Source organism: Mytilus galloprovincialis, chromosome 4, assembly GCF_965363235.1.
Source record: "Mytilus galloprovincialis chromosome 4, xbMytGall1.hap1.1, whole genome shotgun sequence".
Taxonomy (NCBI): Eukaryota; Metazoa; Mollusca; class Bivalvia; order Mytilida; family Mytilidae; genus Mytilus; species Mytilus galloprovincialis.
Genome location: NC_134841.1, coordinates 39,681,533 through 39,703,558, shown reverse-complemented (window position 1 = coordinate 39,703,558; position 22,026 = coordinate 39,681,533). Strand labels below are relative to the sequence as shown.

The following is a 22,026-nucleotide window of genomic DNA, read 5'->3' as shown; positions in this document are numbered from 1 at the left end:
GCGTTTTGTCCTTTGATTTTGCCATGTGATTAGGGACTCTCTGATTGAATTTTCCATGGAGTTCAGTATTTTTGTGATTTTACTTTTTTCTGAACAGCTTCATGACTATTTTTACATTTTTCAGTACTATGATATTTCTGCTTTCTAATTTTCAAAGTCCTGTTTTAGTTCAGTTTTTCACAAAAGCTATAGAGTATCTATGCATCACAAAAACAAGTTTTGATCTTTGAGTTATTTATTTTGGATCTTTCTTATAAAATATGAAATTCTTTATGTTCAAACAGGACACATCACATAATAATACTAATATCACACACACTTGTAGCACTGTCATCAAGGGGTTTTGTTCGTCAAAAAAATGAAATTAATAAAAAATGTATGCAAGAAAACATAGTTTTCATTTCTAGGAAATAATGTTATGTTAATTCACTTAATTTTTTCGCTATATACAAACTCGAAATTTTATACTTCCAAGCAGCCATCATAAGATAATGGATGGATTTCTATTTTACAAGATCATGATACTGTATGACCACATTCTCACTGAGAACAACTCATACTGAACATTTAATAAGCAGAATAATACAATAAATAAAGTAAACAGTGTTCAAGGCTCTGGTCCCTCTGATGCTTGGGCGTCTGGTGCTCCTTTAGGTGCAGCATTAGCATCAGATTGCTTCTTTGTACCTGAGACAATATCATCAATCCTCAATAACAACATTGCAGTCTGAAATCAAAAGTAAAAAAAAAATGTATTTAAATTTCAATTACTAAAATCTTAATTTTCATATACCGCAGAAAATAATAATGTAGATGCAGAAACTCATGTAACAATCTCAAACCCATATCATATAATGGACTGGCTTAGTGCCGGTCCATAATAATGTAGTAAAGATGCTATTGTTGGTGCATTAGAAAGACAAAAAATTCACTACTCTATATGCAAGTTAATATAAAGATGACTCTTACTATTTTTAAGAAAAAAGCATGACCAGAGAATTATTTGTGATATAAATAAAAATTATTAATCAATAAAGTTCGATGACTGGACGTTATTATAGTTTTTGTCAGATTAACACATCAATCAATTTAAATTATTATGATAGATGGCTGATTAAGGTCCTGCAGCAAATCTAATGTATATTCAAGACAAGAAAACTTTAATATAATATGAATATCAACCCTCTTTCTGACAAGATTGCCAAGCTGAGCAAGATTTTTAACAATCTAGTTCACAAGATAAAACTCTGCATGAACACATGTCACACTAATAGGACACATTATTTGACATCAAGTCAACCAGGATTTGCTATAGCTCCTATATACCCTGTGCTCAAAAATACCAATCTTAAAGTCTTTGGTTTGACCTAACCAGGAATGGAAACCACAACTTCCCACTGGAAGTCCAAGATTTTGACTTCACCATTTTGTATGTCATGTATGATTTATATTAATAATTTTCTTTGACACCTACCTCAAGTGCTGTTTTAAGTGTCTGCACTTTTACAGAGAATGGCTCCCATATTCCGTATTCTTTCATGTCAACAATTTTACCATTTTCTCCATCGATACCCCATGATGTGTTGTCAGGTGATGCATGTTTAGCCTGAAACAGAATCGAGAAATGCAATCTTTTGATTATTTCAGAAAGAAATCACAGTATGATCAATAAGTTTGACCCTTAATACATTAGTTAATCAGAAAACATATTTCAGGTAAAAAGCTTTTAAGCTTTCCATCATTAATTAAACATCAGCAATATAAATACATGAAAATAATGTGTTACTGGTTTTGGACAGGCAATTCATTTACTATAATACTTTTCAATTTTGCTCTTTTTTGTATTGTACACAACTTTTTTCTTTAAATATATTGTAAACAAGTTTTTTCTACAACTTGATACAACCATTGAATTGTAGTTTTACATTATAATACTGTTTAACAAAAAGCAGGGTACCATTTTACTATACAATGGATTTTTACAAAATTCAATTTTCAGTCATAGATTTAACACTGAGCAGAGAAAATTCAATAATGTAATTCCAAGTTTAGCCTAAATCGTCTAATGCGAAAAATGTTCCAAGCCAGTCAATTAACAATACTAATTGTAGACTTATCAACGTGTTTAATATGTTCTTTGTCATACTTAATATACTAACCCTTAGTGCTGTAAGTGTTCTTATTGGGTTTGCTCCACAATTCTGTATTAATGTACGTGGAATGACCTCTAATGCCCTAGCTACAGCCCTGTATGGCCATTGGCTCACACCCGTAATTGTCTTAGCTTTCTCATTCATAGCCTGCAAAGATAAAAGTCTATGAATCTATAAATCAAGTTCACACAAATCAAAAGACACAAATGGTCATATCACTCACAAATATTTACCCTTTATTTTTACTCAATAGATCAGAAATTAGGTTAAAATGTAGTATAAATGTAGATTCATTTTGTTTTCGTGGGTACCAATTTTCGTGGACAAGTTCATGGATATTTAATTTCATGGTTTGCCAAAGTCTGCATACAAGCCTATAAAAAATTTGTTATTCATTGGAACATTTAATTTTGTCTTTCACCTGTACCCATGAAACTCACGAAAAATGGTATCTTACGAAAAAATAAGGAATCCACAGTATCAATTATGAATAATTATGAAAATTATTTGTTAGCTCATCAAATATATAATTTTCTCTGCCTTCCCAATAATTGATCAAAGTCCTCAACTATTTCTTTACCTGAGCTAGAGCCATTTCAGAAGCTCCCCCACCAGCTACTAATTTAGGTTCTACCATCACATTTCTAGCTACGTTCATTGCATCTTGTAAATTTCTCTCTACTTCATTAAGGATATCTTTACTAGCACCTCTCAGTAAAATAGTACATGCTTTGGGATTCTCACACTCTACTAAGAATGTAAAATATCTGAAAGGTAATAAAAAAAATTATAAAAGATTTGTATATATATTCAAATGTGTATAAATTGTATTGAATTAAAAATCAGTGCTTCTAGTGCCTTTCAATGTCTAAGAATCATAGATCTAGACTGTTCATATTGCATACATGTATATACAGCAGGATCAACTATGTCTTTTGAAGGTTACAGAGTGGTAGTCCATACCACACATCACTAAAACAAAGTTTAGTGGCAATTCATTGCAGCTTACACTGAATATCACTAATCATAAAAATCTTAGTGCAATTTTTCTTTATTGTGATAATTCATACAAAAAAATTGCAAATGAGATGGTTAAATTAGGATCAGAAACCATGAGTAATATAACTTGAAAATTCCTCTCCAAGCAAATAATTTACCTATCCATTTCAAACTGACATATTTTGTTTATCAAAATGGAGAAAGGAATTCAATTTTAGCTGATTTTATATGAGCAATCCATAATCAATATGTAAAAGGTGGGTAAATTTTATTCTTTAAATTAATCATTTAGCCATACATGTACTTTACAATAAACTTACTCATCCCCAAACTTCTCGATGTAGAAAAGTCCACATCCAGTACCTAGATCATCTTCTTTGATTTCATCTGTTCTGTTTACAATTGTTGCTCCACATGCTCTGAAAAACACAAAAATTTAAATCAAATATTAGTTTTGACATTCATAATATATCACAACTAAAAAGCCCAACCTTCTATACGTTTTGTTGATTTTCATTGTATCGATTCAAAATTTTTCACTCAAGTAATTATAAATCACAACAACAAATTTAGAGATATTGCATGTGGAGGGAGAACTTTGATATGTAGGACAATTTAAAGCTAGATACATTGTTTTAACACTAGTCTATTGTTGACAACATTGTTGTTGCCTTCATGATGTCTCATGGTTGTTTTTGCTGTTAGGTTGCCGTCTCATTTATAGATACACTGCATCTCCTTTTATTCATACCAAGTGCCTTCATCATTATATCTCACCTTGCTATTCTGTTATTATCAGATTTCCTGACTCTTCGTATCACACTTATTCCTGCTTTAACAAGGAAATGTTGAGCTAGATCTGAGACACCTTTCTCTGTAATTATCAAGTCTGGTTTGAATTGTATTACTTCAGCACAGATCTTTTCTATATAGTCTTCTTCCATCTTTAAAATTTTTCTAAAATAAAACAAATAATCATTATCTTTTGCCTAATCTAATCTTAGAATAAAAGATATAATTTTCAGCTAAAACCGTAAACCACATTAATTTTCTTCTAATTCCAGCAAAAAGAGCTTTCAAAGCATATTTTGAAACAAAAATATTTTTCTTTCTGGGTTCATCATTAAAGTCATAAGAAACAAGTGAGTGGTGAAAAATGATGTTTATCCAATTCTTGAAACAATGCATGTATATATCATAAATTTAGTCCTCTGTGCACGATTTTCTCATTTTTTACGCAAATATATCGTATAATCGTCAATTTTTTTCTCTCTGTCTGTTATGATTTAACAAATATGGCTGCTCATTAAATGCCGTGTTTTGAAGCCGAAGTTTACCGATTGTCACCTAATAGTAAACAAATAACAATAAGCATGGGTATTTAGCACGTGTTTAACATGTACAATCAGATAATTGTTTATTTTTATGACATATCCATGCGTATTGCGACCACCGGATTTTTACGAGGAGGGTTACTCTCAGGTCACTATGCATACGGAAAATATGTCGGCAAATTGCTTCCTGGAAGGAAGCAATTAAAAATAAGTAAACTTCTTCTAAATGTGGACAAATTAAAGAATTTTCCTCAGAAAAAAAGTATATGTACATAAGTTGTATAATGAAAACTATCCATTTAGTTATAAAAAACATATGCATATTTTTTTTTAATTTGAGGTTTCTTATGACTTTAAACTCAAATAATAATCTGCATGTCATTCCATCAATAACAAACAATTTCTTTGCAAAATGGAAATTTACATTAAATAGTTTTATCAAACAACTTTTAGCACACATTTGGCATTTTGAACACAATATGTAGTAGAGACTTTATTAGAGGTAAAGAAAGATCGTAGCAGCACATCACTATTATTGCATTGTAAGAAAAAATCCCAGCTATGGTTCTGTAATACTTCAATTCTATCATACTTACGTGAAGTCTTCTTCTTTCGTTATTTCTATGTTGGTCTACAAGATTAAAATACACATTAAAAAGATAATCATTAGTGCTAAATGTTGTTGGATCTTTTTTATCTATAAGTTAAATTTACCAAATCCAAAGAGACCGTATCCTATTTGAATGATAGCAATTTGCAGTTATGATATATTTTCATTGATTATTTGGGCAAAAAATTAAAATATACATTAAACAGATGAAGTACTTACTTCAAAATAAACATATTGGACGCAATGCATTATAGAGATTTCTTAGTGAAATAAAAATAAACCATAATATCTCATGTGAAACAAATCTGATGAATTCACTCATGTTTACATGAAAGAACCATATTCACCAATAATAAAATTGTTAAGTTTGAATTTTTAAAATAGCTTGTCATTGATGTTCGTTTCTATATTATTTTACATTTTTCCTGATATGAAGTAAACATGATGGATTCTTACCTGACTTTCACCTTTTTTATATTCTAAATTACAGTCTAATAGCAGTATTTTAGGTTTCTCTATTCTCCTGTAAAACAAGATTAAATCCATTGCAGAGGTAGACAAAACGAATTTGGAACAGACCAAGAATTCAGTCCATCATGAACAAGAATTTCAATTTTAAAAAATGCAAATTACAGAGATTGGATCAACCATCAAATCAACATTATTCATGGTAAGAATTAGAATTAAGTTATTCAACTAAATCAAATAAAAAGTATTGTTTAAAGTATGTAATCTGCAGACAGTGTTTAATGTTACATAAAATGATTACATATATAATCTCTCCAATCAAATTTTAGATGCCAACCCCCTTTTGACCCAATCAGTAACAATCTATCAAATTTTCCGTAATTTTGAAAAGTTTTCAGTAATCATTCTAAAACATGCATTTACAAAAAAAATTACTGACGAGTGGTTGCAAAGTGATGTACACTAAAATTTGTCATTTAACATGTTATCTATAGTATGTATTCCATTCATTAATTGTACAGACGTTCTCGACTGGTACATTTTTGTTTTGTCAAGGTGAAGTAGAGAAAGAGGGAAAGTTACTTCTTTTTTTCCATAAAATACAAGTTTGCCTCTTCGGAAGTCAGTTATTTACCAAACAATAGGTCGAAAACTCCAGAGAAACCAGAAGCATTACATTGGTGTTTTCTAAATACCAGACCAGGCTGGAAAAGTAATGATAAAAATCTGCGTTTTACAAAATTGAACAGTGATGACTGGGAATCTGTAACTATTGGACTTTGACTGTGATAGCGTAGTTTTGATCGCAAAATTGGAAAAAATTACGGAAAAATCGTAATGGTTGGCATCTATATCAAATATAGCTGTTTGATGTTTTTTTATGTATACAAAATGTTACTTCCTGTTTAAAGTACTGACCTTTTCATTTTTGGATGAACAACATCTTTGTTCAACATTACACCTTTTAAAACTTGGGAATCTTCTATTGTTCCTCCGGGTATCTAGTAAAACAAAGTAAGGTATCAAACATCATTACTGTTTGTTTTTTTATTCATTGTAATGTTCAAATGAATACGAGCAAGATATATAATCAAGTGTATCAGTTTATCAAAAACCAATGTGAAAATTTACGACAAAAAGAGAAATAAAATTATTAATAAAAAAAATTAAATCCTCAAGGAAAGAAAAATCGGTGCTTATTTTTTCTTGCCTTTATTATAAAGAAAATTTATGAGTTATAACATGTTAACATCAAAATTAATATAACAGAACCAAATGTACATGTGAACAGTATATAATAAACATAAATACATTAATTGCAATTCAGTTCATTTTGAAAATAATATAAACGTGGCCAGTGTGTTTAGTACATGTATTTTACCTTTTCTACTTTAGCATATCTCTTAATATCAATTTCTTTTCTACCATTTTCTTCCAAAGCTACTGTTGCTGTTGCATCTAAAGCTATATTACAAGCTAATTCAGACCTGAAAAAATATTTTAAATATAATAAGCAATGAGGTCAAATATATTTAAGCTGGACATTTATTAACTAAGGCACAAAAAAAACTGTTTGTTTTCTCTCTAGCCCTACCTAAGATTTCTAACAGTTTCTTTTCTTTTAACAACAAGCACAAAGTCTGACTGTTGACAACTATTAACTTCTTTTGTGCTATATAACTGACCTTTAAGAATAATTTAATTTTGGATGTAAAGCGTCTTCTGATTGGCTGACGTTATTTTGTTATGAGCCCATAGACATAATTTAGTCATGTGACCGTGACGACATCAACGTTTTTTCATGTTTTTCTACGGTTTAAAATGGAATTTAGAATTAAATTATAAGAAATGACTTTAATATTTTTTCTGTCTATTCGAAATAACATAAAAAATGTGGTGCACACTGTTAAATAACCCGCTACGCCCGTTATTCAGTGTGCACCACATATTTTATGTTATTTCTTCATAGACAGAAAAAATATTACAGTCATTCCATAAGTGTATACATCATGTAAATCATGTCAATAAAACTATAAAATATATAATACTTTGACAACAGGTTCAACTGTATATATAAATGATATATTTTGAAAACAAGCGAGTGAGAAACAAATTACAAAAGTCTCAATTTCAGGGCTCACACTACTTCAGAATTATAGGGAGAAGTGACTTCTCTTTTTGAAACTGATAGGGAGAAGTGGTGAGATTTGAAAGAGAAGTGCTCATTCGCGCGGTGCGCTACAATGTTTGGATTTTACAATAGTATAAAGGGCCATATGTAAATAATGTTCTTTTTATGTTGTTCAATTCATATGAGTAAAAAATTACAATTAAAGTAACATTTGAAATTAAAAGTTGTTTAAGTTTTACAAATGTTCTTGTGAGAAACTAACCAACTAAATATCTAGCACTAAAAAAAAATTATTTTAAAAAATGTAAAGAAATTATAATATATCAATTACAATTTAATTAAAAATTATCTTGTGTATGAAATTCAGTGTTTCTCATAAAAAAAATATAAAAGTTATTAAGCTGGGCCATAATATATTGATATTAGTAGAATAGTCTCTAGAGTTAAGCAACTTTAATCAATAGTTTGAAACAATCCATAAAAAATATAGGGAATTATATACACCAATCAATTAGATGTAACCAAAAGTCTCTTATGCGTGTGGAATGCGTAATTTTTCCCTTTGGGATCAATATTCTTCTGTCAGCTGTTCAATCCGTGCGTCCGTAGTAATTATTGTAAAAGTACGGATTTGGGTCATAGCTGGTCCGGTTCAGATCCGTACTTTAGAAATCGGTCAATGGCGGACGAATGCAAGAAAATTTACAAAAATAAACGATGTTTGACAAGTTATTTGAAAAGGAACATGACGGTTTTAATGCAATAAATGGATTAAACATTTACTGGATGCAACTTTTATCACGTTTAAATGAAGTAACAAACTTATTTTGCCGCCGAAATTTAGGTTGATGTACGTTTTCGAGCAACAAGTTGCGGGTCTTGCGGAAATGCACGAAGTGATAAAAAGTTGTATTTTTATCAAATAACCTGCTACACATTGCGAAGACAATGCTTCAACCTCTTTTCTAAAGATAATGAATCGTTTATGTCTGAATTTCTTTAATTATCAGTAAAAAATTGATGTTTCATCAACTTGGTAAAAATTGAAAATGTCCAATGACGGAAGCGACTGAAAGCGACTGTCGTCAAGAACAGGGCGACTTGTTTTCGCTTTTGGGGGTCGGGGAAAGCGAAGTGACGGTCGGGAAGGCGACTTCTTCGCCCAAGTCGCCTGGTAGCGTGAGCCCTGAATTTTTCCAGATTTATTATTCTAATTTTTTTTCATTTCTCTTACCATTTACTTATAAACTTTGTTCCAACACAACTTTTAACAATCTTCAACATTTCAGTTCTGTTATTTGTGTCTACTGGTACACTGTAAAAAAGAATTATAATCACAGTTATATAATTAATTATAAACATCCTAAATAGACTTTTTGACATGAGTAGTCATTTTCTTTATATAAAATATAAATCTTTGATTAAGGAATGTTCTACAGTCCAAATTTCTACTTTTTCTTCTTCAAAATACTGCAAAACTTCTATCAAATGTGGCAGACTGTTAATAACAGTATACACAAGGTGATTGAGGTTAAAATTCACTTCTGATTGGGTGTTTCTTAGTGAATTCTGTTGATATTGAGCCATTCATTCTATGTATCTCTGTATGTTTTCAACACCAACAAGTGTTGTTCTTATATAGAATCACACTGAATTTAACATAAATTCACTTATCATTTACATTAAATATTAAAGATGTACAGTAGTTGTTGTCTGTTTATAAAGTTCATACATGTTTCCTATTTCTCGTCTTTATATAGATTAGATCGTTGGTTTTCCCATATAACTTGCTGTTCTGTGTGAGCCAAGGCTCTGTGTTGAAGGCTGTCCCTTGTCCTATAATGGTTTACTTTTATAAATTGTTACTTGGATGGAGAGTTGTCTCATCGGCACTCATACCACATCTTCCTATATCTATATATATACAGAGACAGAGCAGTAATGGTGAGTAGGCGACATCTTACCTGACTTTCTCTCTAAGTATATCAACCATATCTTCCAATGCCTGTCTGTAAGCACTGATGATAATTGTTGGGTGCATCTGTTGTGTCAAGAACTGTTCGGCTACTGATAGCATTTCTCCAGCTGCAAACGAAATTGACATTGTATTTGAAATTACTGTCACTTACAGTACAATTTTCGCGAAAGCCATCCCAAACTCCATACACCGAGTTTTTTCCTGGTGTGACACCAGGAAACTCCGACATCACTCCCTAAATATCCTCGGAGAAATTTGGGAGTATTTCCTCCGACTTCCGCGTAAATCCGTTTACCTTTTGTTTATTGTATTAGCGACATCTCTCCCAGTCTGGAGTGACGCGGTGTCACACCAGGTAATTAATTGCCCTAATTCTTCTGATCTATGCCGGCACGCGACAGTCAAGGTATGCGAGATTTCTAATGTAATTAAACAATTGTATTTCCTGTCTATTGATTATCAGTTTATATCTGATTGCTTGAAACAAATGAAAGATTAAAATATAAATCAAAACATTGTTGTTAATTCTTTTAATTACTCTGTACATCTAAATCAATTTCTAAAAACAACTATATTTGATTTTGACTTCCGTTTTTTATCAGTAAATAAATATTTAATTTACTAAAAGAGATATAATTGTGTAACAATAAACGGAGACTAATGCTGAATAAATTAGGGTAGTTTAAAGAAAAGTGACACGTCTCAAAGTTTTTTATACAAGTAAAAAAGAAAATATTATTCACTATCTGTTATGCTTATAAGTCTACGCCATTTCCATTTTACGATTACAAAATAAAAGTTTTAAAAAGCAAAAGGTTGTTGTTATTAAATGCTTTCAATTGCATTAAAGTTTTATAAAAAAAAAATCTATACTTGATTATGACCTCGTTTTTTTTTATCGGTAATTTATATAACTTACGAAAAGAGACATATTTGTGTGAAAATAAACGGAAATTAACGCTGAAGGTATAAAATGTGAGAAAGAAAGAAAATTACGTGTCTTAAAACTTGTATATGCAAGAAAAAAATAAAATACTTTTCACCATTCCTTATGCTTAATAAGTCTACGGCATTTTCTCTTCACGATTTGTTAGCATTACTTGAGGATAAATATTACATTTCGGCTACAACAGGAATACTTCTATAGCTGCATAGTTGAACTTGAACTATTGAATGCTAAAAATAGTGACATCAATTTTGTCCACGAGATTTTTATTTGGCGGGAAATAGTATCATGTAACAGTAAACTCAGGTGACCTTTCTGGATAACCGTGGGAAAATTCATTCAAGGTTTAAACTTGCTTTCTAATGATTGACATAAATTTGTGTGTGTTAAGATTGAGGCTCTAGAAGGTACTTTTACAATTGACTAACCGGATTCTAAATTGTATTTCTTTTCTGAATTAATCAACATCAGCCTTTTATTTTTACGTTTCTCAATCAACAGAGGACATAAAACCGGACATTATTTATACGTCCATAGTCAACACTACAATCTAATTAAAAACCGATCTCTCATCGCTCCTGTTTCTGATATGTCGCGTGGGAGATCTAACGAAACCCGCTTTGAGGTCACATGTGAGTGACCTCGTAGGTGTGTCTTTTTCGACCAATGAAATTGAGTCTTCCACGATCTTGGAAGTTCAACGTAAGGCAAAGGGATGTAACTCATTTTATTAACGACGAAATCGTCAGTCATAATAATTCATAAACTTTTTTGATTGGCTTATTAATAGGTCGTCAACTCATTTGCATATCTTTATAAATTCATGACTTTTAGTTCACTCACATGTGACCTCAAAGCGGGTTTCGTTAGATCTCCCACGCGACATATCAGAAACAGGAGCGATGAGAGATCGGTTTTTAATTAGATTGTCAACACTATATATTAATGGTAGATGAAAACAGGATGCATGTCGTTCAGTTCCTGATGGGCGTTGGTAGAGATCCTCTGTGGAAATTTGCCAATCGTAAAAATCCGATCCAATTTTTTTTTTACATATTTCTTTCTTGTAGAACACGATATAATTTCATTTAAATATTCTATTTTATAATTGTTGAAATACTTCTTTTTATATTTCGCTGAGGACTTTTAACGAGCTGTAAAATACGGATTGCGCCAATCCAATTTTATTTTAAATAATTAAAGATCAATAACAGATCATAACGGATAAAACCAGATGCTCCGCAGGGCGTAGCTTTATACGACCGCAGAGGTTGAACCCTGAACGGTTGGGGCAAGTATGGACACAACATTCAAGCTGGATTCAGCTCTAAATTTGGATTGTGATTAAATAGTTGACATAGCATAGGTTTCTGACACAGAATGAATGTGTTCTAATGAACTTAAAATTTTTGTTTTCTCTTAGAGCAATTCACTATGCTGTTGAATATTAATCCTCTCAAAAAAATGTTTGAAGAAATTTTCTTTTTTATTTATGAAATTTCAAATGAGAAAAATTGAACCCAATTTTTTTAATCACATCCCCCTTTCCCTTATTCCAAAACTAATCTCAATTAAAATTTCTAATGGAGTTTGCAACAATTACTACTCATTTAAATACATCATAAAATATTAAGATGTAAAAAAACTGCTTGTTATCACTGAATGGTAAAGATTATTTTAATTTATCAGTTGGTAGTAAAAAGTGAATATACATTGTATATTGTATATAACAAAGATTTAAGTTGATTCTGGACAAAGAAAGATAACTTCAATTAAAAAAAAATCTTGCTATTGCACAATATTTTGCAATTAGATATTTCTTGCTTACTATTCTGGACAAAGAAAGATAACTCTAATTAAAAAAAAATTTGCTACTTCACAATATTGTGCAATTAGATATTTCTTGCCATTGCGCAATACTGTGCAATTGAAAAGACTTGCTATTGCACAATACTTAATATAATAATTTTAGATCCTGATTTGGACCAACATGAAAACTGGGCTCATAATAAAAAATCTAAGTACATTTTTGGATTCAGCATATCAAAGAACCCCAAGATTTCTATTTTTGTTAAAATCAGACTAAGTTTAATTTTGGACCCTTTGGACTTTAGTGTAGACCAATTTGAAAACAGGACCAAAAATGAAGAATATACATACGCAGTTAGATTTGGTATATCAAAGAACCCCATTTATTCAATTTTTGATGAAATCAAACAAAGTTTAATTTTGGACCCCGATTTGGACCAACTTGAAAACTGGGCCAATAATCAAGACTCTCAGTACATTTTTAGATTCAGCATATCAAAGAACCTTACTGATTCATTTTTTGTCAAAATCAAACTAAGTTTAATTTTGGACCCTTTGGACCTTAATGTAGACCAATTTGAAAACGGGACCAAAAGTTAAGAATCTACATACATAGTCATGACAGTTAGATTCGGCATATCAAAGAACCCCAATTATTCAATTTTGATGAAATCAAACAAAGTTTAATTTTGGACCCTTTGGGCCCCTTATTCTGTTGGGACCAAAACTCCCAAAATCAATACCAACCTTCCTTTTATGGTCATAAACCTTGTGTTTAAATTTCATAGATTTCTATTTACTTATACTAACGTTATGGTGCGAAAACCAAGAAAAATGCTTATTTGGGTCCCATTTTGGCCCCTAATTCCTAAACTGTTGGGACCTAAACTCCCAAAATCAATACCAACCTTCCTTTTGTAGTCATTAACATTGTGTTTAAATTTCATTGATTTCTATTTACTTAAACTAAAGTTATTGTGCGAAAACCAAGAATAATGCTTATTTGGGCCCTTTTTTGGCCCCTAATTCCTAAACTGTTGAAACCAAAACTCCCAAAATCAATCCCAACCGTTCTTTTGTGGTCATAAACCTTGTGTCAAAATTTCATAGATTTCTATTAACTTAAACTAAAGTTATAGTGCGAAAACCAAGAAAATGCTTATTTGGGCCCTTTTTGGCCCCTAATTCCTAAAATGTTGGGACCAAAATCAATACCAACCTTCCTTTAGTGGTCATAAACCTTGTGTTAAAATTTCATAGATTTCCATTCACTTTTACTAAATTTAGAGTGCGAAAACTAAAAGTATTCGGACGCCGGACGACGACGACGACGACGCCAACGTGATAGCAATATACGACGAAAAAATTTTCAAATTTTGCGGTCGTATAAAAACTCCATATAATTAAATATTTAAAGGTTGTGATTATTGTGTTGTGTCTGGGCGGCGAATGTATCTCAGTATTTATGAATATAGGGCTGCCACATTGCATACAAAACTATTTGTCACTTTACAGTTTCTTTTTTAAATTCAAATATTTCAAGTCGTTAATCTACCGAGGTAGTGAAACATAATATTTTACATTTCAAAATAAATTGAAAGTAACAGAGTTCACTTGTTGATCCGATAAATTAACTCTTGGGTTTAATTTAGATTGGACATATTACCGTAAAAAAACATCATTTTGTTTTAAGCCAGTTGATATTAATTATATAATATTGAACTATTAATGAACCGAATATTGCTCACTGAGTAGGTCATAAAAGGTTCTAATTGTGGTAAAATCGTCTTTGTTGAAAAAACAAAATTATGACCTTATCGGACTATAATGAAAATACAAAATAAGTGTTTTAATCGTATTTTTATACGTTTGTACGTTGTATGTCATATGACAATGACATGGGCATATACATACAAGAATAATTATCTTATTTTAAATAAAAATGTCACACTTTTATCTGACAATGAAAGGACATTTAAATAACGTATTTTAAAGCACTCAGGTGCAATCAAGATCGATTAAATGTACAAAGGTAATAAATCTGGCTAATCCGATGATGTTGTCACGCGTCATTAATTTTCAGTACATCCGATGCAGACTTGGGGTAATTGTAATTGTTAATCAGCTGTAATTGATTACAATTTTCCAAGTAATCATTGTAATCATTAATCAGCCAAAAATCTGATTACATGTAATTTAATTTAATCAATTACTTTCCAAAATGCCCTGTAATCCTGATTACTTTATGATTACATTCTGATTACAATGAAAAAAATCTTGAACTGTGTTTATGGTCAATAAATGAACCTTTTTGTTCTTCTAATTGAATGAATATTCAACAAGATAGTTTGGTTTACTTTTTAAAGCATGTTTATAATTGATGTGTATACTTCAGTAAAAAAATAAACTGTTACAGTATTTAAAAGTCATCATTAGCCTAAGAAGAGACTTGCATACAATTTTATGTCTCTAGAAAAAGATAGTGTACATATATTTACAATTTAAAGATGTACATATATATTTGGTTAAAAATTATTATATTTAAGTAGTATTATACTTTTCTTTAACCCTGAATTATAATCTTTTGTTAATATTGTGATTTTTGTCAACTCTGAATTGACAGGTAGGAAATCAATTAAGGTTTGTTTTTATTGCAATTACCAATTGAGTATACATAATGTAGTTATAGGACAATATATATGATAAAAGATTAATCAGACATGTGAAAATTTATCTAATTAGCACAAACTAAATTAAAGTTGGACAAATATCTTGCTTAAAATAAGTAAATTTTAGCATGTAATTGGACTGGCCATGTAAAATGCATTGATTTATAGTATTGTATTTTGTTAACAATTTGTTAAAACAATTCTAATAAAATTTTACATAGTTTTTATCTAGTAACTTTATTTCATCCATATTTTAACTTTCATACACTGCACCTTGAAATACATACAAAGTCTGGAAGAGGTCAGAAGGCAAACAGCAAACTATTAATAAAGCCAGATTCAATTGAAGTCAAAATAATTCAGAGATAAATTATGATAAAGTGTAATGGGTGACACAATGTTCATGTATGTATGTAGTGAACTTTTGTGGTTTATTAAATAGATGAAGTTTGAGGTTGTCTATTTATAATATACAAAACAAAATCCTTTTGAAAAAGTGCTATAGTTATATATTAAACGTTAATTCATTCACATCATTCAAAATGTTTTTGTTTGGTTTTTTTATTCATTGTAATCAGATGTAATCATGATTACTTTGCAAATGTAATCATTAATTTAATCAGACACTTTCAGAAATTATGTAATCGTTAATTTAATTTAATCGTACAAATGACAAAGTAATTGTAATTTAATCGTACAAATGACAAAGTAATTGTAATTTAATCAATTACATTGAAAGTAATCGGACCCATCTCTGATCCGATGGGCAATAAACCAATAAACAGCCACACGGTGTTGGGAGAGAATCTTTGGAGGAAATTGGGAGTATAATCCGTGATTCGCGGTGTCACACCGCTACACTCGGAAATCGGTGATTAGAGTTCGCGATTACATACTCTCTGGGCGTACTGTAACTAATATTAAACTAAAATCAATTTATTCATTTTTGAATTCTTGGAAATTTTTTCTCATATAAATTATGAGCAATCAAGAAGATGTTTTGTAGGTTTTTGTGATATTGTATAGTTGCTGTTTTGTCGATGTTTCATGCAATCTTTTATCAAAAGATATTTACCAATAGAGGGAATTTTTTTTGTATGACGTGTGATCAAAAACACCATGAACACAAAATAGAAGAACTAGCCAATAGGATTTTTTTTCCTCCAAGAAAAATAGATTAGAAAATTATTCATTAATTGAGTGTTAGCTTTAAGTTGAACCAAAAGTTGATTGGTTTAACCAGTAAAACATCTGATATTAATGACGTTTATCTGTATGTTTGATTGATAATTGTGTCACAGTCACCGATAGATATTTTCACAATTTGCAGTTCAACAGATCATTATTCCATGGAACTCTTATGAATATTGAAATATTTAGCAAATGAAAATTTTACAAAATAAGGTTTTTTATACTCCAGTATAGTGCATGTGAAGGTGGGTTTTTTTTCATTAGAGCAAACAAAAATATCTTACAAAGCATAAAAAAGGTTAGGCAAAGTAATCAAACAAAACAACAAATCTTCAACCAATGAAATACTAAGAAAACAAAAGCCATGTGTAAACAGTTCAAGAAAGGTATACAACAGAAGTTTTTAACGACCTTGACTAACTATACAGCCCTTGCACGGTCAGTGAAGAAAGGTATATACACACTAGCACAAACATGAGACTTTATCTACCTAATATAATAACAGATGTAGTTCCATCTCCAACTTCTTCATCCTGAGTTCTGGCCACCTCAATCATAGATTTGGCTGCTGGATGTTGTACAGTAATCTAGAAATTTATAATTTGTTAATATTTTTTTTTTATAAATGTTTAACATCAGGCTCTAAGTTGCCAATGAATAAAAATGTATGCGAGTTACAGTGTAACAGGCCTACTCAAATCTTCCTTACCTGTTATAGTCCTTATTATGTATAAAAATAAGAAGATGCGGTATGATTTTTTTTTAAATGGAAGCATAAATATGAATGAGTATGTAATACACTTATTTAAGGATAACATATCATCTATAAAAATTAATCAATCATCTTGTATCAACTATTTATAACCATGTTAGGCCAAATAAAAATATATGTGTGGTTCCAGTTGAGTTTAATACTTTTTCCAAAAAACAAGGGTCGGTAGGTCTGCAATAATTTTAAAAAAAAAATCTAAATATCTATTTTGGATTGTCAAAATCCGGAAAAAAATTGTCTGTTTACCGAAATTGTTTCCAGTATTATACATACCCCTAGCGAAAGTTCACCATTTTACATTTGTTTGATTGTAAAATAAACAGTCATGTTACGTTTTTAGATAATTTTGTTGCATTCTGTTGTGAATTCTTGCACTTTAGCCATAACAGATACTTCTGATGGAAATTCAGATGACAAAAATCTATGAATTCAATTATTCCAATTCACAATCCTCAAAATTTGATCATTTGAAAATTTAATTTAAAAGATATAGGGTCGGGGTTTAAACCAGGGTCAGTCAGACCTGTGACTGGAACCACACATATATTTTTATTTGGCCTTAAGTCATTCCTTACTTCAATGGACAATCAACAGTACATGTAATTTGCTAATAATAATTTTATAATTATACAGTTTCAAATATTCATTACCTCTCTAAGTATAGCATTGCCATCATTTGTCATGACTATACCACCCATAGGGTCCATCAACATCTGAAAATATACAGCATCAATGTTAAATCATTTTGTGTCCAACTATTCTACAGGAATTCATTGAAAACATTTTAACATTGATACACTTAACCATGCTCATTATATGAAAACAGCTGCATGTATAAGAATTTTTTTTATTTTTAAATTTAAACATTAATTCTATGTGCACCTCCATATGATGTCTTATACAAAAAAGGTCTATGACTGGAAATATTATATTAAATAATTACTCTGCTTCTAAGCTTCTTATGCATATGTGTCCTATATGTCTATCAACTTGTCAATATATCATGAATATGGTTTAATGAAAAATTAAGATATTGACTTTACACCAGTAAGATTTTTTTAATTGAATATTGTGTAATGTAATACTAATTGCATATATAAGTGAAGGTTTTGTGAATTTTACTGGACATAAGGTAATCTCCATGTGACCAAATAATATTGTATAAACTAGCAGAACATCAGAATAACTTTATAAAATATAACTCATTATGAGGAAAATAGAGTTAGCAATTCTTAAATAATATACCTTCAGCATAGATCTTGGTCCTAGACATGTTCTTATTATATCTGCAATTGCCTGTAAAATATACACACATTTAATAAAATTTTCTGGTTATAGGTTACTTTCTAACAAATCTATCATATTTTTTTCATAGAAAATTTAATTACATTTAACAACCTCAATGCACAAGAATCCAGTAAGTTTGCAGACAAGACACTATGTTAATCTTGCAATAAATATACATTTCACCATGATAAAGGATTTTTTCCCATTCTTGTAATTTTTTATTTGTACCTATTAAAGAGTTGTTAAACATTTTGTGAACACAAAACAGCATAACATTTCAAGCTATCAAACTGAAATAGTCCCCATGGAACAATTTCCAGATTTGGTTGCCAACAAAATCATTTATAAAGCCAAACTTTTTTCTTCGTCACCAAATGGAATAACATACATGCAAATTATTCAGAAATTAATGTGAATTTTTTTTTATATATACATGTAATTCAACCTGGTGTGTAAAGTAATAAGAAATCTCTCCCCATTCCAATATCCGATACTTATGATGGATTTTCTTATTTAAGGCCTAAATTAAAAAATTGTTTGTTTGCCCTTTTCCGACCCTATGTTTTGAAACAGGGTAGGTAGGTAGGTAAAGTATTTTATTTTTTACCACAAAAAAATAATTTGGCTTGGTATATTATTTGTCATGGGTAGGCAGGTAGGTAAAATATTTTATTTTATAGATACAAAATCTGCATAATGTCATTTTTTTGTCCCTTTTGTTTTTGCAAATAAGTTTTCCGCTGGGACTATTAGTTTTGAAAAAAAAATATATAAGAGATAACTTTGTACTGGTAAGATAATGTCCGGGCAGACATATATTACTAGTAGAAAAAGTCCCTAGAGTGTTACAAATTTCGTGTGTGCCTTTTTTTCCAATAAAAATGCTACAAGACTTAAAACTCAATTGTCACGTATTTTGCATCACATTTATAAATGATCTGTATGGAAAACTTGGCGATTTTACTGCCAGATATTCTCCACTTTACAGGGTTTTGTCACTTTTGGTTCATGTCAGATATAAATAATTTAGCGGCATCGTTAACATAATCATTCTGATATGCGGATCACAAAAGGCCATCCCTAGATAGAATACAACGTCCTTTTACAAATTAGTTTGTACACACGTTAATACTTTTGTATCAAACGAACTTTTTTGTAAATGAAACCTGCTCTTTAAGTTTAAAGGTACAGAGTAACGTACTTCATATCATGATTTCAGAAAGCGTTCAACATCGATTTCAAACAAATGCTTTGAAACTTCAAATGCAAGTGTTCATGTCAAACGCTCAGGTGATACCAAACGGACTGGACCTTATACGTAAAGATAAAACCAGAGGATTCCGGTAAAAAAAGTATTGAGCGGGAAATACAAATATAAGATTTTTGGTAGGAACGAAAAAATAAAATCTTGCTGGTAAATACAAATAAAAGATTTTCAGGCGGAACGAATTGATTGGGTCGGTCAGTAAAGGGCAAACAAACAATATTTTAATTTAAGCCTAACCCTCTTGCTGCCGGAAGGGACACATATGTTCATGTTCTTATTTAAGCAAGCTTCTCATTGCAGTATTTTTTTTCAAATAAAAGATCAAAGATTAATCTGTGTTAGATTTTTATTCAATGGACCCAAATGTAACGGTCATTGTTGGACATCTGATGTCACAGACGTCCAGATGATGTTTTTTTCTGGCACACAGAATGCAACCTTGAAAAACAACTTGGAGCAAGAGGGTTAACTAACAAAATTCAAACATGTGACACAAAGTCAAATAAGAGACTATAACTAGATCATTGTGTTTTGTGCACATGGTGCAGTTGAGAAGAATCAAGAATTTGTTAGGAAAACAATTGTTTCTAAAACATATGGGTCAGTCTGACTAAAAAATAGAATTTGACTAATTCATGAAGGCATTGGTGCACATACTAAGTCTTCTAACATCCAAACAAATGGGAAGCAACTCTTGTGTCAATCAAAACATATCCATAACAAATGAACCCAATAATATCAGAATTAACAGCAGCAATTTATATCTAATCTTGGGTAAAATTATACAAACTTAAATGTTTAGGTAGCAATACACAGTTAGGAAAAAAACTTAAAATTGACACTCATAATTTTTAAACACCCTCTTGCCCCTCCTGTCTAACAAATAAGGCTTAATATTTGTGTTATGCATGTATATATTTATAGAAAGAGAATCTTCCATAGATTTGATTTCTTATGGTCATAATAGTGAAAAATAATCCCTTTTGGGTGTAACCATGGGAACAATCTGTATTTCTTTGATACAAAAATAGCAAAAAAGGGGGGTGAACATGTCACAATAGTCTCCAAAATTTGGTCAAAAGGAAAATTTCAATCAATTACAGTGATACCTTCCCTAAAACCATAGGTTTATATCTATCAAGTGGTCCAAAAAAAAATCATATGCATTTCTGCTCGTTTTTTCATAAAATTGAATCGAAAAGATCGAGCACAAAATCTTTGTTGATAAACACTGCAATAATTTATGGACCTATGAGCGGTACAGATAGGAAAATACGGACTGTCAAACAGATAAATGGCCTATAAAACATGCTAAAAACAATCTTAATTTTCATATAAACCCACTAAGAAGGCTATATTATTCTTCAATTATCTAAGTCAATTTTATTGTACAAAAACTTTCATATTTAAAAAATTTACCATGGCCATAATGAGAAACTAAACTTCTAACTGTGTATTGCTACCTTTTCCTTCAGGACGGATAAACCTGGATTGGAACAGAACACCCCCCTTTTTTCAAGTTTTTGCCAGGAAAGTAATTTTCCATTCAATTTTTGAAATGTTATCTCAATAATTTGTCATAATTATATGTAGAAAAATTCCAAAAATATAGGCAAAATGTAACCATTAGTGTAGTTACAGAAAAAAAGGTGAATTTTCTGGAACATTCTTATTTTGATATGGCTATGGCGACGACCATGTGAAGACATGTTCATACCTTTCCTGCAGCAATGTTGCCTTTCTGTACAACCTTGCCGGTTTCCCGCTTGGTGTTTTGGTCTGTAATATAAAAAAAAAGAATTATCAGTTGAATGATTGAAATTTTATTCGATAATAGGGCGTTGTGATACAAAATATTAGAAACTTACTGAGTACGATTATTCCAGACATGCTTTTTGTTTAGCCGGAAATTAAGTGGCGACTCAATAAATGAAGTCCGATAACTCTGAATTTCCCGCCACTTTAGCAAAACTTTAAAAACATTTTTATCTCAGCACTGACAGCACTGCACTAAGAATTCATGTTTTAAACTTTTAAACTTTATTTATTAATTTCATTTTTTTTATTTTTTTTCTCTGAAAGGAATTTTCTTTACATGGAGAGAATTGTTTAGGGTCTGGATGGGGTCAGTTCTCGAGGGTCAGACAGCACAGGCACTTGTCTCACGGAAATTTATTTCCTAGTATATACCTTAATATTAAGGTATATATAGGAAATTTTTTCTGAGACAAGTGCCTGTGTCAGACAGTTACATTGAGAAAAGACAATAAAAGGTCAATTCTACAGAAAATGGGTAAAAAAAAATATTGAAGAATAATTGTGTGCTTAAATATACAGTAGAGAATACTTGGTAAGTTTATCCAGAGACATATATATGTCTCTGGTTTATCAAAATTAAAAATTAAACGGCCG

General features: G+C 30.6%; 1 protein-coding gene across 1 annotated transcript; it reads right to left on the bottom strand.

Annotated features, from left to right (window-relative positions):
- Window positions 1–217: 217 nt before the first annotated feature.
- Window positions 218–21,551, bottom strand: LOC143072119 (T-complex protein 1 subunit gamma-like). The gene is made up of 17 exons (XM_076246922.1): window positions 21,483–21,551; window positions 21,332–21,393; window positions 18,306–18,356; window positions 17,711–17,773; window positions 16,779–16,875; window positions 9,660–9,780; window positions 8,930–9,010; window positions 6,946–7,051; window positions 6,483–6,565; window positions 5,553–5,619; window positions 5,083–5,117; window positions 3,930–4,109; window positions 3,473–3,571; window positions 2,734–2,920; window positions 2,160–2,300; window positions 1,475–1,606; window positions 218–727 (listed from the first exon to the last, which is right to left on the bottom strand). The coding sequence occupies exons 1-17, from the start codon at window positions 21,502–21,504 to the stop codon at window positions 608–610; spliced, it is 1,647 nt and encodes a 548-aa protein (XP_076103037.1). The 5' UTR covers window positions 21,505–21,551; the 3' UTR covers window positions 218–607.
- Window positions 21,552–22,026: the final 475 nt, after the last annotated feature.